The following is a 19,426-nucleotide window of genomic DNA, read 5'->3' on the forward strand; positions in this document are numbered from 1 at the left end:
TACACATGTCATTTATGGGTTGAGTTTGGCATAACTGGCGCAACACTTTTCCAGTATATGACTAATGTTAAATACAGGTAATATTTTTCCAGAAACTTGTTTTGGAATGTAGAATCTGTGCTTTTTACACACATATGTATGGTAAGCTGATAGATACAGCTAGCCTAGAACTAACTTCCAGCAGACCCTTGTCTTTATTTTTCCTAGACTTCATTTTCCCAAATAACGTAGGTCAGAAAATGGAGTAAAGTAAGCATGGGATGAAGTGTTCTCATGCGTGAGCAACTGGAAAACAAGCAGGGACTGGAATGACTCTGTACACCTTGCTGCAACTGCATTATTTCCCTATAATAATTCATTAAAATGCTTTAGGCTATTACTTGGTAAACATAATTAACTTAATTTCAATCATTCAGATTGCATTCCAGATTTAAAAATGGCTGAAGGAGGAGAATTTAGCTCCACTTCTTTCTCCCTGGAGAAAAGCATGATCTAGCATAGCTGGGGTGACACACCAAGCTGCCTGAAGTGATCCACACTAGTTAGAAGAGCTGCACATCAGAAACAGTCTTTGCCACAGTAGAGCTGCTGGTGGCTTTTTGCTTCTGCAGCCAAAGCAGAAGTGGTGCTGATCAAACAGGCAGGCTTCGTGACTTTCTCCTCCCCGCCTGCTTTCAGACTGCTTGCTTTGTCTGTTTTTCCTTACATACCTTACAGGCAGAAACAGTTGCGGCGCTTTGAAAATGCTATTTTTCATTTAGTTCTTTGTGGAAAGTCAGCTGGGAGCAGCCTCTTTGCAGAATGATGCTGCCTGCCTGCCTTCATCTCCTCTGCAAACAGCGAGTCTTGGCTGTGGAGGGCTGCTTAGGGAGATGTGCTGAATTCAGCTCCAGCATGTCTTTCTTTGCCAACATGCAGACAGAACAGTAACAAGAAGATGATGCCAAGCTAATTCAATTGCACTAGTTCTGGTGTTTGCAGTGGAAAACTCTGTACTAATGCATCCTAGAATCCATTTACTTATGTTTTCTTTAAGGTTATCTGGTATAGCATCCTTTATGATAATAAAAATGGGAAGCAATGGGCACTGATAGGTAACAGTACTTTCAGTTTAATAGTGCTCACAGGTGGGATCTGAAATGTGAATGGGTACCCCTGTCTGAACTGAGAGCCCTATACTAGCAGTGTTAGACTGTGGGGACCAGGAAGGCAGCAGCTTTAGGGAGGGCTTGTGATGCCATTCCTCTTGTTCTTACTAAATGACATCCATGAGTAGAGGAAGAAAAACAGAGCTCTCCTCCTCCCCACCCCCAGCTGCAATCTGCAATGCCTAATGCCTTTTGGAGAAAGGTTGTGCTTTTTAAAAACATTGATTCATGCTGTAATCATGCAGTGAGACTTGAGAGAACCACCCAAACAAGGGAAGACCAGATTGGTGGTTATAGTACTTTAGGGGGTAAAATGGACATTTTAGAACAGAAAATAAAATATCTGTTGACAGATATAATAAATATTCATTTTAGGGGAACGGCATTTAATGTTGGCCAAACAATATTTCTAACTGCAAAAGGATCAGGGTTTTATACAGTACTGTCATGCAGCCTAGCAATGCCAAGTCTCTATAAAATGGGAAAAGGGGAAAATTCAGTTTTCCTGTGGGAAAGAGCACTTGCTGCTAGCCCTGGCAAAGACTGGGATAATGGACTGCAAAGCCCTGGGACTTGTGCTGTGGAAGAGCTTTAGTGAATCAGTGTTACAGGTTTTTACAGCTCCCATGAACCGTACATACTTGAACTTTTGATAAGTAAAACATTTGGCTTCATGGGCAAGAGAGCTGGAAATAAGTTTACAAACTCTAAAACCTTCCCGACTGTTGCATGTATTTGGAATGTGCAGAGTATATAACGGTGTGGTACAGAGGTTCTCATAGTACTATTTCAGTGTGACCTCATAACTCACTGAAATTTATCCTATAACATTTTTTATACAACTGTCATATTGCATATTCTCTATATAACGCATGGCACGTTACTCTATATAGCATAAGTGATAAAATTGTTCTTTCCCTTGTTTGATTTTTATAGATCCTTGACATTTTTCTAGTTCACAAGGCTTTACAAAAGAAACTGTAAATGTGTGTGGGAAAAGAGGATACTTAAAACTGTTGCTTGAGAAAACTTTATTTTATGAAGTTGAAGAGGAGGGATAATATTACTATGGAAAGAATACTGATTTTGAAGATTTTCTGGTCTTTGGCAGAACTGCTGAATTTTCAAGTTTGGAAACTTCACTTATAAGAAATAAACATTTTTATCTGAGTAATTTATATGTAGCTTTTGTTTAAAATAAACATTTTTAAAATACTTTTGGCAAGAATATAAAACTTATTAAATGTAAGGAGCAGCAAACTCCGGGCTTTACTCCTTTTAAGTCAGAGTGCAGAAAACAGCATAGCTGAAGCACCTTGATGTCTGATTGCTACTGCAAGGGACGTCCCTGTCTTTCCACCTCATCTTGTCCCTCCTGGCCCACCTCTGTGGTTTTACCAACGAGGAGAGAGGCCAACCTCAGCCAATTCAAAAGCTACTCCTCAAGCCTGATTAACAGCTTATGTGGAACCACAGTAGGCAGAAGACCAGCATGGGTGCTAGGTGTTGGACAGGCTTGTGGAGGAGTCAGGAGCAGCAGAGGAGAAGAATGCTCTGTCCTTCCTGGCAGCATGCTCTTGGCTCAGCACCAATACATATCTGTCTGCCCCTTCAGGCTGCTGCAGACCACACTGTGCGTGTCCCTGCCTCAGCTTAGGTGGCTTATTTTGGGCGCTGATGGAGAAACAGAAGCTGGATGTGATTCGTTCAAGCCTTTTAGTACAGGAATAGATTTCAAATGGACAGCGGTAGTTGAATTAGCGTAGCCTCAAACTGTGAGTGCCTGACTGCCAGCCCTTCTGCCTTTTTGAATTTTCTCAACAGAATCAACTGTGCGAAAATATTATGCAACACTTGCATCCTTTTTTCAAATTGTGTGGTAGAAATGTGCTTTCCAGAGTAGTCTGGCAAAGCCCAAGTGCAAATACAAATCTGTAAGCATTTCAGTGTAGCCCATCTTGGTTCTTCTGGATAACTCATCCCTTTATTTAAGCCAAAATTGGCTTAAATTTTCTCGTCCTTTTTGTGTTCTGTGGGGTAGGTAGCATGATCATCAGTACAACGAACCACAGCTCATCCACTGCAGTTCTGGCTCTTCCAAGTATTGTTTTTATTAATTTAATTAAAAGATTAATCCAACACCACTGCTACCCCAAGGTGGGACAGGTCTAGATGAGAGAGGGGAATAATTTGAATATAGTGGGTTTTTGTCTCAGATTTCCAGATTTAAAAGACTAGCATAATATTTTTTAAGTCCAAACGTGGCAAACGGAGATGATAAACAGAAAAGCAGTGCCTCCTCCTGTATATGTGTGACATTATCTGATGAGGAAAGACCATATGCTGAAGTGTGGAAACTATGTTGTTCTGTGTGGTCAAAACACATTTGAAGACCTTGAAGCCACTTCATGATACGTTGAAGTGACTGGGAGTTTTTCATCTGGCTCTGCTGCAGTGTGGCCAGCAACTTGACCTGACTTTTCTTGAGAGAGGTGAATTTGTGCCACGAAGTCAGAGAGCTCCAGGGCTCAATCCCTACAGGTTTAGTGTTTAGTGCACAGTAGTACAAGCTGCTGCTTGATTTCAAGATTCCCTAAGTCCTGTATGTCTGCAGATATTTTTAAGTAGAGTTGGAGTTGGGTTGTATTGAAAATACAAACACGGCTATTACTGAGCTTCACCCAAATAAATTTTTCCTGTTATTTGATAGCTCACCTAAAGGAGAGACTGGATGACTACATTAAGCAGTGGAATGGTCTTGTAAAGGTATTTCGAAATGAAAGGAGAGAAGGTTTAATCCAGGCTAGAAGCATTGGAGCCCAGAAGGCTAAACTTGGACAGGTAGGATCCAGCTCACACACAAGTCTTGATTAAATATGTACTTAATTTTACACCTTTAACTTTTTTCTTTTTTTGTTTTTAATATTAAGGTATTTCAGTGTGAAATAATATTAATTCAAATTCTGTGATATGATTGTTCATTTGCTTCTCTGTTTCTCTCTTTTGAAGGTTTTGGTTTATTTGGACGCCCATTGTGAGGTGGGAATTAACTGGTATGCGCCACTTATAGCTCCTATCTCCAAGGACAGGTAATGCTTTCCTGTGATTTCTAGTGCCTGGCCTCTTAAAAGCAAAAGTCAAAGCAACAGTCTTCACTTTTAAAGTTAAAAGTAATATGTTGTATACCTATGTCAACTTCTATCTGTATCAAACCATGTCAGTATTTCTTGAATGACATATTTGTTGTCTCTCAGCACAAAAGCTATGTGAGGAGGAAGAATAGGCAAATCAATCTCCAGATTTTCTATTTCAGTAGGTGGACTAAATATTTTAATATAGATTAAATATCAAGCAAAGCTTCTCTTTTGCAGTAATCTCAGTGATCACAGTTACAAAAACATTCTATTCTAGCTGAGAAAGGATGATGATTAAACAAAGTGTTTATTTTAACTGAAGATAACAGTTATTTTTGGTGAAGGAAAAGTAATGGCAAAAGTTCTGATTTAACAGGATTTGAAGTTACTGCCATCTCAAGAGTTTTATAACTGCAGGATTGTGAGATGGTCCATTATAACTTCTGTAAAGCACTGTGGAGAATGGCCTCTAAGGAAGCAGGGCCTGGGACTGAGCTCATCTGTCCCGTAAGGCCAGATGTCTGCAAGGACCTGTGTGCAGTGATAAGAGCAGGGATCCCAGGGCCTCCGTGTCTGGCTGCTGTTCCCGTGCACTACCGTGCTCCCAGTTTTGTAGTCTGGACTACGTGGGTTTACAAAACCACAGGCTTGTTTAAACACTTTAATCCTATGAAGTTATGGTTTAAGCCTAAAAAACTATTTATTAACCTGTCATACTGGCAGAAGTTTCTAGAAGAGTGTTTTTTTGTGTGTTTTTTAAAGGTCATAACTTAGCTGCAGGACTGTATGTAGGCCATAATACCAGATAGAAGGAGTGGGAACTCCATGTGCTCCCACTGAGGCCGCGTTGCTCTTACACCTGACAAAAAGATGGGAGGAAAAGGCAGCTGTGGGGGGTCATCCAGCACGCATGTGGAGGTGCTGGGAGCTCTGCAGCCTCCCATCAAGTACTGTTCTCTAGGTACAGCATACTGGTACTTCTGCACTGAAGGAAAGAGCACATCATTATCACTTCTTGTCTCCTGCTTGTTTTCCTTTCTGGTATGAGAGTTGACTTATAAAGATGAAGTGCTTGGGATAAAAAAATAAAAACCTAGGATTGCAGTTTGGTCACCAAGAAATCCATTTGGGAAATTTGGAGAGAATAACAGGATGATGTGTTTTCATTGTTGGAAGTTGTATATGAGAAATAATTATGAGGAGCACATTGTAAATTAAAAAAAAAAAAAGAAAAGCCTTCTTTTGGAGGCTGTTGCTAAATGAGCACCAATAACACCTTTTTTATTCTTAAAGTCTGGATTTGCAACATGGTTGAATGGGAGCAAACAGTGAACATCCATGTTTGCGCTAGTAAAAGCTAAGCATTATTGCCTTATTGGCAGCTAAGGTTTGATGTGAATAGAAGTTACAGAAAAATAATAATACTGTGAGAACCCTAGCCCTCTACAGGCTCTTCTGTTGCCTCCAGCAATGCTTTGTAAGAAGTACACATAAAGTGTAAGTGAATTGATATGTTAGCATTTCATGACCATCTCTCCTGCTTTCAGAACCTCTTAAAACATCAAAAACAAAAGCCTCTCTTTTTTGTAACAAGGCATCATTTTGCAAGTGACTTTTCATATGAACTGCTTTATGAGGTTAATAATAAATGGTGAAAAATTCAGATTAGTCATATTACTCTTCTTAAATTGCATTTTGCTCTTTCTTTCCCTTCTATAAACGTTTCAGAACTACATGTACTGTACCTCTAATAGATTACATAGATGGAAACGATTATTCCATTGAGCCACAGCAAGGTGGGGATGAAGATGGTTTTGCCAGAGGGGCCTGGGACTGGAGTTTGCTATGGAAACGAATTCCATTAAGCCACAAGGAAAAGTCCAAACGAAAACATAAAACTGAGCCTTATCGGTAAAGAGAGCTGTTTATATACTGTGAATTATAACAAATGAGTGTCTAAAGCCTTTCCTTCTTCCCTCCTCCCTCTTCTCCCATGAATCACGGTTGGCGCACGCATCCTCCGTGGGTCCCTGCGCATAACCACATCCTCCCCGCCACCATCCGCCACCCGCAGAACCACATGCACTGTGCCGCTTATAGATGTCATAGATGGCAACACTTTTAAGATTGTGCCGCAAGGGGGTGGTGACGAAGATGGGTTTGCTAGAGGAGCGTGGGATTGGAGTATGCTATGGAAGAGGGTGCCCTTGTCCAAGCGAGAGAAGGAAAAAAGAGAGACAAAAACCGAACCGTATCGGTAAACACTAAATCACTTACCCATTTCTTTTTTCTTAAGTAGATATTGATCCACTAAATCTTGCATGTATACTTAAGCCTGAAAATATTCCTACCTCTGACCACGCCAGCTGCTTTGTTTCATCAGGCCTGTACGCTGCAACTGATTACTTGCTTAAAATGGCTTTGCTGCCTTCTGCTGCCTCTCCGTTCCTGCTCTTGTGTGCTTAACAGGGCGTACCTTAGAAAGAGGGGGGTTGTCTGGGGAGATGAAGCATCGTATGACTTTGTTTCCAGAGAAAACTTTATTTAGCTTCGATATTTTTAAAAAGTAGTGCTGGAAACAAAAGTGCTTATTTAACCATTTTGTTTGAAGTAATGAGCATGCTGTGAGTATTCGTAACAGCTGGCAATGCGTAAAATCTGTAGGTTGCTGTCATGGCTTGGTGCATGCATACAGCTCGTGGGTTATGTACGTATATCAAAAGAATCCCTTTTGTCATGCTTCTCCCACTTGCTTCACAATAGATCACATCTGACAAAGAAGCATACTATTTGAGAATCTTGGCTAGTTGTTTTCTAAGGTCTCAATATGCTTGGGGATTTTACTGTAATGTGTATCACATGGAAAGGAAAAGAGAAAAAAAATCCTTATTTTCTGTGAAATCTTCAGTAATTTTTACACAGATCCCACCTTCTTCTGCTTTGGAGCGGGGTATGTTTTCTTCCCAGCAAACAGAAACTGGCTAGAAGCTCTAGCTTAGAGTTTCTGGATTGCTTTTCAAGACTGGAAGGCTGTGGTTCTGCTTTTTTTTATTGCTTTCCCCTTCACACTCAACTAATCGTGTTACTACATTTGAAAGCAATCTTCACATCTTCAGAGTCTAATGTCTTCTATTGCTTGTATGTATGATTTAAGTACTGTAAGAACTTATGTTGGTAATTCCCTCTCCTCACCCGTGATTGTTCTTTGCTAAAATGGCAACACATGCAAGGAAGTTATGAAGCTTTGATCTGTTTTGTGTACAACCTAAATAATACCATTTTCTGACAAGGCTGTCCACATTGGAACTTTAATATTTGCTCGGAGGGGGATAAACTATTTCAAACATCTCTGTTGTGTTCTGTGTTTACCATCCAAACAGGTCTTAAAATCCTTTAAACTGTTCCCAGAAACACACAACACATGTTCTCAGAATAGTTTAAAAGATGATTTTATTTTCAATAATACTTTGATAGTCACAATGCCTTTAACAAAAAGAATTCCGAGTCAGTTATGCCCGGGCTGTGTGTGTTTTGTTGCAGCAATACTAAGGCATGTAAGACCAAGTAATGGCTTTGCTCAGATAGGATTGTTTTATTAAAAATAAAAACTAAAGCAAAACTGACAAAATGATCTTCAACAACTTAAAGCACAGAAACAACTTTCAGTAATGTGAGAAGTAGCCCCGGACTGAATCCCACTTTCTTAATCCCCAGCCTAGTGGGGACTGCAGGTATATTCCTTAGGGATTTTTTATATTTATTGATGCTCAGGTGGAAAATGCTGGAAATGGTAATTCTGACAAAAATTTTCTATAATTAAGAATCTATATATACAAAAATTAATCACAAGTTCACTGAAAATTATACCGATGTCATTTCATGAAATCCCTGAATGCTTATGACAAAGCTTTATGATCTTTCAGTGTATTGCCATCAATCTAATCTTTATTATATGTTATCAGCGAATTGCTTCCTTAATTATTATTTCCTGTGAATGTTCTCTGATTGTTTTGGCAGGAGGAGTTACACTGTATTCTTCTTCCAGGTCCCCCGCCATGGCTGGTGGATTGTTTGCCATTGAACGTGATTTCTTTTTTGAACTGGGTCTCTATGATCCTGGCCTTCAGATCTGGGGTGGTGAAAATTTTGAAATTTCTTACAAGGTAACATTAAATAGTGAAACCTTTCATAGAATCCTAGAATAATAGAATCAGAAATGTTGGAAAAGACCTCCAAGATCATCTAATCCAACCATCCACCTACCACCACCATTTCCCCACTAAACCATGTCCCTTAATACAACACCTAAACATTTCACCTCCAGGCATGGTGACTCCACCACTCCTGTGCAGCCCATTCCAGCACCTGACCACTCATGTGAAGAAATTTTTCCTAATATCCAACCTGATGTTGTCAGGTTGGGAAGCTGTCCCTAAGTTTGGATTTTGGTAAGGGCTTGGGATTGCACACATGCCCAAATAAGTAGCCTGAAACCAGACTGACAGGAGGGGGAAGACCTGGCTGCTCACTGCTTGTGGTTGTAGAATAATGTTGTATTTAAAGGAAGTGATGAGAGAGCAAGCACCATTCAATTAAAGCACAGGTGCATATAGAGTAAACAGCAATGCAACAAGACGTAAACTGCCCTGGTTTCCCCCTCCCTACCATTTTTGTGAGTGAAAAATGGTCTCAGATGCTTCTCAAAATTTAAAGAACTTCTCTTCAAGGGAAGTCTTCGTAATTGAAGCACTAACTGCATAATTCATAATAGCTGCAGATTTTATTTTCAATCCTAGGCAAATGCATGCTCTTCAGTTAGCAGGAAATGTAAGATGATAATCATTAGCTTTTGGTATCTTCAGTATTCGTAATGACTCAAGTGGCAGACAGCAGGAATCTGTCCCAATTAACAAACGAAAGTGGAGACATCTAATATCCTCAGCAGTGATCTGTGACACTGTAGCTGAATTTCAGTAGAAGTACATTCAGAGCTTCCCCAGCTACTCCTGCTGATGATGACTTCGAGGAAAGCTCTGAGTGCACTTGCTCAGCTGTAAATCCATATGCAAAAGGCAGTTATTAAGGATGTTACATATACAGGGTTTTTATTCTTTTAATTCCCCATCTTGCTTAGATTTAAATCATGATTGAAATTACATACAGTAATTTCGTAATTGAAGTGGATAGCTGTCGCTGATTATGTAGAGACCTTTAAATTGATTTCCACAGATCAAAACCAGTCGGAACTAAATAACATTTATCACTGTTGCATACGGACTCCTAGATAGCAAATAAAATGTCTTTGCATATCAGAGTTTCTTTGTATGGTTTTTAAATCAAACTCTTCAGAAATTAACATGATGACAAACACGCACAGTGAAGGAAAGAAACTTTTCTGCCCATCTTTCCTAGTGATGTTAAGTCATACTTGTAATCTGGAATGCAATCTTAATTTGGAACATCCCTGAACTTATTTAGAATTTGGATTTGATGCTACATTTTAAACTTGTCAAAGCTATGAGCAAACGAATTCAGATCCTTTAGGTATGTTCTCTTTTCTCCATAAATAGATGGATTCTCCCAGGACATGTGGGAGGGAGGAAATTTCAGAATGGTAACATACGTTCCCCATTTTTATTTTCAGCTACTACAGCCAGAAAAAAAAAAACATGTTTGTTACAGATCTGTAGCAATTTGTAACAAAGTAATTTGTAATCAAATTATCCTAACCTCCTCCTACTCTTTATTAAGAAAAACTTAAATATGATGGGCATCTAACCAAAATCCAGCTTAGTGATGGCACGTGAGTTACTCCAATAAAATCAAAATACTGATTCTGTCATTTTAAAAATTACCCCATGCCAGATTTTGTTCTCTCATTCATTACCATTGTTTTAAAACAGCAATGGAATGAGAAGGCAAACTATTTTAAAAGCTTTTTGAAAAATTACTTTAATCAAGCAATTTTGTGGTGAAGTTGAAGATGTACTCAGTACAGCCTTTCATTTCAGACTTATTATGTCTATGTTAGGGTCAAGTTTATCACACGGTTGGTATAGTAAGAAAAGTAGCTGGCATCTCTTTCACAATTTGCTGTGTATTTTTCTGTCTTAAATTCCTGTAAACATGTATTAATATCTGCATGTTTTCTTGACCTTGTAGATCTGGCAGTGTGGAGGAAAACTGCTGTTTGTCCCCTGTTCTCGTGTTGGACATATCTACCGTCTCCAGGGCTGGCAAGGAAATCCACCCCCCGTGTACGTTGGGTCTTCTCCTACACTGAAGGTACTGGTTTGCTGCAACCCTGAAGGTCTTCTGCTGCGAGACAGCAACAGATTCAAATAAGTCTATGTAAATTATCAGTAGCAATTAAAAGAGCACTTCATTCAAAGGTGTTCATTGTCTGAAGTTGAGATGGTCATCCATGTGGGGGGAGAATCTTTGTGCCAAACCCCACTGTTTGTAAGAACAGACACTCCTGGAACCCAGCTTCTTTCTTCACCCTTCCCCAGCATGGAGGTACAAATTACATTTCCTGCTGCTTTCTCTCTCACCCCCAAAGCCTTTGCTGAGCTGTGCTCAATTGAAGTGCAAACAGCAGAAAGTGCCTGCCTCTGCTCTGGTGAGTACAGCACAGACCTGGAGGGTGGTGAGCATGGCTTTGCAATCCTCCGCTGGCTTGGAAGGGCATAAGCCCAGGCTCTCTGTGAGTTAGCAAACACAATAACCCTGCATCTCTCATACCTTTGTAGCTGCATTTCTGAACTAGGAAGCAGAGGACAATGCCTGAGAAAATGTCATGCTTTGCGCATTAAAATCCGTAACTCCTCAGGCGTCTTGTAGGTACAAAAGTGTTGCTCAAGCCATGATATCAAAAGTAGACAACACCTCAAGGAAAGAGTGAGCAACCTGTCTGTATCTGAACAGAGAACTTGAATCAAGAAAAACTCTTTGATATGCTTTTGTACCTACCAAAAGAAGGGCAAGGACCTTTCTGTTAATGTTTCCTATTGCCTGGCTAAAGATTCCTCTTGTGAAGTGCTTTGTCATTTGTATATTTATAAATTATAGGCTCTATTCTTTATAAATTCCAGTCCCAGAGCCATTGTCCCTGAAAGTTACTGATGACAATGACTTCAGATTTACAGGTTTTTTACTGGCTTGAGCCAAGCTAACAGCTGTTCCTATTCAAAAGTGAATGTCTCAGAAAAGCCTCAGAGAACTAACGTAGCACATAGGAAATAAAAATATCCTGTATTAATAAGGAGACTTGATTAACATTTTGACCAAACTAACAGCAGGAGCAGTACCGTGGAAGGTAGCTGGAAATAAGCATAGCTGGATGTAGTGACAGAGAAAAGAGCAATGGGAGAAGAGATTGTAAATGATAGCTCCATTTTTCAATGCGGGTAAGCTTGTCTGAAATTATAAAACCATTCTATTAATCTGAAAAATCTTATGAAAAGCATTTATTCTGTACCTAAATTTCTTACACAATTCAGCTCGTCTGGATAAAACAAAACACTGCTGATGGTTCTTAAATGGTAAAGAGCTTCTATGTGCAGGGCAGTATGAATACTTTTCTCCCTCTTCAGGTGGGAGAAAGCTCCCTTTTATATATAGCTTTATTTATTTAATTAGTGTTTGCTTAAACAAAAACAATAATTTGTGTTTGAAGTCAGATTTGTTGTGACTGTTTTAACACTGTCATTAATGCTAGAACACCAGAACAAAACAAGGTGTGCAGCTAGACCATGTATAGGTAATTCAGAGTTAAGAGCCATCAAAGCCTGATAAGTAAATGTGAGGGAGATAATTGTTCACCAGGCAAGCCATCCTTTTTCTCTCCTTCTCAAGGCAACAATAAACTGCCTCACTTAAAATTCACGAGAATATGAAATTAAATTCATGGAGTTAACGTGTTTGTGTCTGACCCGTTGTGCGTGCATTGAGGTAGCAGCAATGTCATTCCTCTTCACAGAACTATGTCAGAGTTGTGGAAGTGTGGTGGGACGAATACAAAGATTATTTTTACGCCAGCCGGCCAGAGACAAAAGCACTGCCCTACGGAGATATATCTGAGCTGAAAAAGTTCCGTGAAGATCACAACTGCAAAAGTTTTAAGTGGTTCATGGAAGAAATAGCGTATGATATAACATCGTATTATCCCTTACCACCTAAAAATGTGGACTGGGGAGAGGTATGTACAGCACATAACACGTATTTATTTTAGGAGCATTCTTTTTAAAGTTAGTTGGGAATTCAAAACAATTGTTCCTTGGCATCAATCTGAGAGAGACTCTTTGGTTCCTGCTGTAGTAATGTAGATGGTACTGGCCACAGAGCTGCAGGGAAATAAAATAACCAAAGGGGAAAAAAATGCTACTTTGAGAGGTGAGATTGTGTTAATTAGCTGCACGTTTCCTTGATGGATTGTTCTTATATCTGTCCCTTTCTTCAGTTATGTCTAAAGATTTTTTTTCCAAAATCTTCAGTTCTTCAGTTCTTTCTAAAAGAAAAGAAAAAAAAAGTTTGTATCAGGGTATTGGCAAAGATGAATAGGTGAAACTCTTTTTTTTTATAAAGGCTTACAGAATAGGTCATGAAATACAGAGAGAGTACCTTCTACACCCATTCGCCTGTTTGCTAGCCTGGGATGTACTCATACCAGTACAGCCTTGGTAAATCCCTGTTCTGCATGTAATAACTTGATATGATTCTTTAACAGTTTTTTCCAGCATTAATGTACATGAGCACAGCATTGCTAAGTTAAGGGTGTGGTTACAATTTTGGCATTTCTCTTAGAGAAAATTCAGCAAATGTGATAGCGTCACTTAACTGAGAGACAGAATGTTACTGGTGGATACAGGCCACCTCACTGAGCTCTGCCCCTTCTGGCTTCAAGCCAACACCTCTTTCCCATTTTCAAATGATGTTTTGGCTTTTTTCAGATGGTTCCAGCCTTGCCCTTTCTCTTCTATCAATTTAATTTTTGTAAGTTGTGGAGGTAAAACCAGAAAATCATCTTGCTAGTAAGGGAGGAATCCTGTGTCCCAGCAAATTCAACAACAAAGATGAGATGGACCTGTTTTTCTAACTTCAGATGAGCATTAGAAAGTAGAGATCTATGCGTGCTTATGTGACCAACAGTGTGCCATCTCTGACTTCTCTGAGGAATTAATTAGTGATACAGAGCGTGTGCATGATGGAGCAGGGGTATGGATAGTCTTGTATCTGAAGAGCCGGTCAACAGTGTCACCTTTATTTCATATCTGAAAGGTAACACAAAGCATCAAGTTAGTACATTAGCTTGAGACCTACTTTTAAATTCACACAAAAGGTAAGAAACACTTGTTATACACTGCTTCACTGAGGTGAAAACTTTGAAGAGAATAAAACAATAATGGTCACCTTGTGAGAAGCTGCTGTTGATAAAAGCAAATGGCTGTAAAGAAGGAACAGGAAAGAGTGAAGTTCAGAGACCCTTCCGAAATTTCCTTCAACATTTCACTGGCTGCCAGTTGTCTTACAATATCTGAGATTTTTTTCCCCATATGTTTGTAATACCTCACTAATTGCATTTCCAAACTGTCAGGAAAGGAAGCGTGGGTTTCATCTTTGCCAGCACCGCCTGGAAGTCAGGGCTGTGCTTTGAGCTCTGTCCTCCCAGCTTCCTTCTACAGGCACGAAGGAGAAAGAGGTTCCTGCAAAGCAGAGAGATCTGGCAAGAATGTTATTTGTGTCCTTACAAAGCTATTTTTTGATCTTTCTGAAAGTAGAGTGGGATAATCAGTAGCTGAGGCATGCTTTCCAATTGGTATTTACTCTTTATCCTTTTGCCTCTGCCCGCCTTTCACTCTTCTTTCCCCCACATAATTGCTGTTGTAGAACACACTTCTACACAGCCGGGTCAGGGGGCTGTGCTTGGCTGCAGCGTTAATAACCACTGTTTGCAGCTTCTCTGCATCAGGTTTATCTCCTCGTGTCTTCCATAAGATGAGAGTAGTTTAACCAAGATGCTGCTTTATTTATGAAGATCTGAGAGAGTGAACGTGATTTAACAGGAGATTGAATAAATTAAAATACTTAGAAGTCATGCACTTCAGTGCCATTAGTTTGGAATTGAGCTTCCCAGCTCTAGTTTTATTGATGTCATTTAACTCATGTAAGAGCCCACAAATTAGTCTGGGCAGGTAGTAGCTCCATCTCCAACACGTAACATCATTATTTATGTGTCATATGCAGGTTTGTCTTGTATCTGTCTGGCAGAGAGCTGTTTCTGGTTTGAAAGAGAAGTGGGAATTTTTTGAACTCCTTCACACTTGTTTTCCCATGAGACAAACTGAAAGTGCACAACCTATTTTTTTCCAGATCAGAGGCTTTGAAACAGCTTACTGCATCGACAGCATGGGGCACACCAACGGCGGCTTTGTCGAACTTGGACCATGCCACAGAATGGGAGGAAACCAGGTAAGTGGCTCTGAGGCAAGTATGAAAGAGAAATACTTGCACTAATGGATAACAGGCCGTGTTTCTCTTAAGCCTGTTCATAAAGTCACTTCCGTGCCACCTGCAAAAACGGGAGTTAAAGATTTCTCATAAGCACGCTGGCATTGCTGAAGTACAGGAATCTGAAAATATCATTACAAACAAAATGCTGTACAAAATGTGTAAGCAAGAAGCATACTTTAAAGCAACCATATCACTGTGTTAGAAAAAGTGCAACTCTTAGCATCACTCGTGATTCATCATTTACCCTCACTTAATTATTAATCCTTCAGGAAACAGCTCTCCTTACACCAGCTCACTTGTTTCTCAGAGTTGTTTTGCTTTAATGGAAGTAAAACATTTCTATGCAGCAACTCACCTTTCACCACAAGAGACAAACAATCTAAATTTCTCTGCTTCGTTTACAAATTGACAGAATGTATTTACTAATAGACAATTTCAACCCATGCTACTATTTTGTTTGACCTGCATCTTCACAAACCTACGCACACTGCCAGGCAAGCATGCTGTTCTGCATTTGCATCTCCTTTTTCAGCTGGATAACTCTGCAGCACTTGCAGCCTTTGTTTATGCTGTTGTGGAGTTGAACCAGGTGGTTTTTCTCACTGCAGTCTGAAATCACATGCAGGACAGCGCTTTAAAAATCCTTCTGCTCAATTTTTAGTAGGTCTTGGAAACATCTCTTTTATTTTGATATCAAAAGTTCCTTAAAATACCTTTTCTGCAGGTAGTACTCCCAAAGCATATTGTAATTCTTTCATAAGAAGTAGCTAAGATAATGTTTTTGAATATGTTTTGTATGCATTAGTTTGATTTCCTCCATGTGTAAAATGCTGAAGTTTTACTGTCTTCTCATGAAATTACTTCCCAAGCCCAAGGACTTGCAACCAAGCCTTTACAAAGATAGGGGGTTTCTTAGCCATCAAATTACTAAAAAGCTTCTTGCTTAACACTTCCAGAAGTTTACCAAGTATGTTTCCCTTTGTTGTTCTCATCTGTGCCTTGCTAGGAAAGGTTTTTCACCTTCTAAATCCTAAAGCAAAGTTGTCTGACATCATGTTGAATAAAGAGCTCTCCTTCAAATAGCTATAATAGCAGTGGAGAATATTTAGCATGATGGAATTCTATTGGTATTGCATTGTTTCTAAAATATTACTTTAAGTCAGCTGTTCAGAAGATGCCATCTTATTTTTCTGTAGCTTTTCCGAATCAATGAAGCTAATCAGCTCATGCAGTATGATCAGTGCTTAACTAAAGGACCAGATGGATCCAAAATTATGATTACACATTGTAATCTGAATGAATACAAGGACTGGCAATACTTCAAGGTATGTAACAGACATATAGGGGAAAAGCAATTGTCATCATTCGCATCTTGTTTTATAACACCTTTTCTATTGTTACTCTACGTGTATCATAAGACAGACATCTGTGACAAGATTAACTGAAACAAGCAGAGGAAATGTTAATTGCACGTTCCCAGAAATCCGTGCTTGCTAGGAAAACTTCCTGCAGGGGAAGGTGTTCTGTAGGCTCTACCATTTGCTGACTTCTGAAGCAAAAATGTTAAAAGCAGATCTCCTGGTGCTGCATGTGCTGCCACAGGTATCATAGGAGTTAGCACTCTTCTTGGAGAAAGCAAAGTGACCTTGTTTCTAAAAGCTTTTCATGCCACCACCCTCTCTGCTGTGTCTTTCTTTCAAGGAAGTTTCTTTATTGGGTGCTGTGAGAAGGTGACTTAAGTGCTGAGGTGCATTTAGCAGCTAGGGACAATATATCTAATTTGTGGATGTCTGTTGAAAGAAGTCTACATAAGAATAGGTGAATGTGGTGTTTATTACTCTTTGTCTTTCTGTGCTCTTCGCCTTTTTCAGTTTTTCATTCTCCTGCTCCTTAGCCATTCTCTAAAAACATGCTCTGTTGTGAATTATGGGTGTGGTGCCATTATAACGCTATTGCAAAATCTATGAATTTTTAATAAAGACTCAGAATGTTGGCTGATACACATGAAAGGGCTGTTAAGGGCTATTTAGTAAGCACATCTGTAAGTCCTCTGTTAATTTGAGTTCTGAAAGTCTAAGATTACATTTCTGTTGAAAAACGAGACTGAATTGTCTAAGGGTGATGTTATCATTGGATATGGACAGTGGCTCTGTAACTTAGTTCAGTATCTGAGATTATCTTCTGTGGGTTTTTTTCTTCTTTCTACCTAGCATGTTGCCTATTTATTAGTTCATTAGCTGGTTATCTGTACTGAGCCTTTCTGGAAGCCATTACTGAATGCAGTGAATTATTTTTGTTAGCCTCAAAGCCACCCCACCTTTCTGTCATTTCCATAGAGCTTTGAAATCTCAAGCAACATAATGCTGTTTCTAACATCTTGTGCCATGTAGATGGGCAAAGTTTTTAAAATCTGAAATGTAAAAATCAGTAAGGAGTGTTTCAGTGCCTGCTGCCTTGGCTTTAGTATCAGAATAATATATAACACTGTTACCTCTGCAGCCATTCTAGGGCATCCCAGCATGTTGCTTGGCTCTCCTCTAAGCGTTTCATTTATGCGAGATGATCCATTTCCTCCCCAGTGGTACCAATTGTGTAATTGGTTGCTTATTACCACAAGTTATAAGGAAGCCTGGTGGGCACAGTCTGGGCTGCAGAACAAAACACTGACTGGCTTCCAGAAAAAAATACGGGAAGGAGATGAGAGCAAAAGGACCACCAAGGGTGTGTAACCAAGCAGATCTTAGGGCTTTGGCACTCTCTCCTGTGCAGCGCAAAGGCTATGACCATTTCTCCTAATGAGGGTATAAGGAATGAAATGCTTATGAACTGCTGAAGAATGTTGCGGCCTGCTGTTCTCCTGCCAGGAGAAGTTATCTGCCCAGTCGATTGGTTCTGTAATGCTAGTTCATGTGCCAGTTTGGTGAGCATAACATCTGTGCTTCTGCATTTAGCAGCAGGGCTTTTGGTGACCCGGAATGCAGCTGGCAGAGGTCAGCTCATGGCTTCTGCTCCGACTTCCATTTACCTTTCCAGGCAGTGTCCATCCCCATGATGGGCATGCACATCAAGCTGCCCCAGCATGTGGATGTGCACATACGTGTACAAGTGATGGGGCAACAGGAGAAAGATCCAGCACTCCCTCATGTGCTGGGGGGAGCACAAAGCAGGGCTGTGCAGCCGCACTGCAGCAGATTTGCTGCTACTCCCTTGCTTGGCACAATGCATACAGCTGGGCAGTGGGGCAGCCAGGAGCCAGAGGCTGCTTGGCAAATGGTGAGAGGGCTAAAAGAAATCAAACGTGTGAGTCTCAGCCTGACTGCACTCAACACAATAGGTCTGCAGTCTCCGAAGCTGTCTCCTGTTGCTCTGGAGGCCAGCCTTGCCCTCATCTCCTCTTTTCTTCCTTCAACCAGTCAAACAGGGAGCAAAGTTATTGCTTTTTCCCCAGTGGAGTTGATGTTGCTATATGTGAGGGCTAACCAAAGGAGGATCTGCCCAGCAAGGTCAGCTCTCGTAAAGCTGTCCTCGAGAGTTAATCTTTTGTTTGGGTTATGGGACAGATGAAAATGCTGGAAGCGTTTTAGGCACAGTTTTGCTTATTTTCTTAGCAGTTTGTTTCCAATGAGAAATGCAAGGCGTTTCAAGTTGACCTACGTGCATCAAACATTTCATAATAGAAAGGATGTAAAAATCTAAGTTTAACAAATAAATGGAACAAGTATGGAAACTGATCTTTTTCAGGGATCCTGAACCCTGGTTTTGTAACTGCAAATAGCTACATTACAGTTGTAAAGACAAATTTGTCTGTTTTTTGATTGGTGGTTGTTTGTTTCATTTTGTTTTAACGTCCCTGTGTTTTTTGTTTTATGTTTTCTTTTTTTTTCCAGAATCTGCATAGATTTACACACATTCCTTCAGGGAAGTGCTTGGATCGGTCAGAAGTCCTACACCAAGTTTTCATTTCAGAGTGTGATTCCAATAAAGCAACGCAGAAATGGGAAATGAACAACATTCTTAGTGTGTAGATAAACAGAACCTACCTACTGACACGTTCATTTGTACAGGACTGAAAATAGCCTGAAAACTGCTGCAATTATTAACTGTACAGCTCCGAGCCTCCTGACTTGGATGAAGGACATAGATGAACTGTGATTATTACAATAACATGATCATCCGCAGTTAATGTTTACAAAACTGCTTTACCTTAAACTCTGTAGATGTTTACATCTTTTTGTTTTAAGACGTTGGTAACTTAATGCGCTGTTAGCTGTGTTTCATAGGAACATAGTTAAAGGCGTGGTTGTCTTCTTTGGGATTACACTCAGGGGTCTGAAGGCAGTTTTTTTACACAAACTTGAAAAGGTTGGAGTAACCAGATTTTCATAGAACTTGGTGATTATCAACCTGTTGTAAATTTTTATTTAATTTTACATCTTACTAAGCACTGCCACAGGTTATTAGCCAGGGTGGCCTTCTCTCACAGTCATGCTGCTTTTTTGGAAGGTGAATTTCAACATATTTAGTGCCTCTTCCGTTTCTCTTTCACAAGAAAAGCATTTGCTGGAAATTACACAACAGATGTCACTACAGGCAGGGATCAGCTGTCCCACCCCACTACTGTGTCCCACCCCA

At 39.9% G+C, this 19,426-nt stretch overlaps 1 protein-coding gene across 2 annotated transcripts in view; it reads left to right on the plus strand.

Annotated features, from left to right (window-relative positions):
- The window catches only part of GALNT7 (polypeptide N-acetylgalactosaminyltransferase 7), a gene marked incomplete at both ends in the record, with an annotated part of 66,051 nt that extends 47,232 nt beyond the window's left edge, over window positions 1–18,819 (plus strand). Inside the window, 9 exons of one of the 2 annotated variants that reach the window (XM_079534664.1) lie at window positions 3,859–3,989; window positions 4,158–4,237; window positions 6,011–6,193; window positions 8,328–8,445; window positions 10,445–10,567; window positions 12,264–12,482; window positions 14,654–14,752; window positions 15,991–16,119; window positions 18,682–18,819. In XM_079534664.1, the coding sequence (XP_079390790.1) occupies window positions 3,859–3,989; window positions 4,158–4,237; window positions 6,011–6,193; window positions 8,328–8,445; window positions 10,445–10,567; window positions 12,264–12,482; window positions 14,654–14,752; window positions 15,991–16,119; window positions 18,682–18,819 (1,220 nt within the window). Of the gene's footprint in view, window positions 1–3,858; window positions 3,990–4,157; window positions 4,238–6,010; window positions 6,194–6,356; window positions 6,540–8,327; window positions 8,446–10,444; window positions 10,568–12,263; window positions 12,483–14,653; window positions 14,753–15,990; window positions 16,120–18,681 lie in introns of both variants that reach the window. The other variant, XM_079534663.1, reaches the window with a different exon arrangement.
- Between the last annotated feature and the right edge of the window lie 607 nt (window positions 18,820–19,426).

This window comes from Tetrao urogallus (assembly GCF_951394365.1).
Source record: "Tetrao urogallus genome assembly, chromosome: 4".
Taxonomy (NCBI): domain Eukaryota; kingdom Metazoa; phylum Chordata; class Aves; order Galliformes; family Phasianidae; genus Tetrao; species Tetrao urogallus.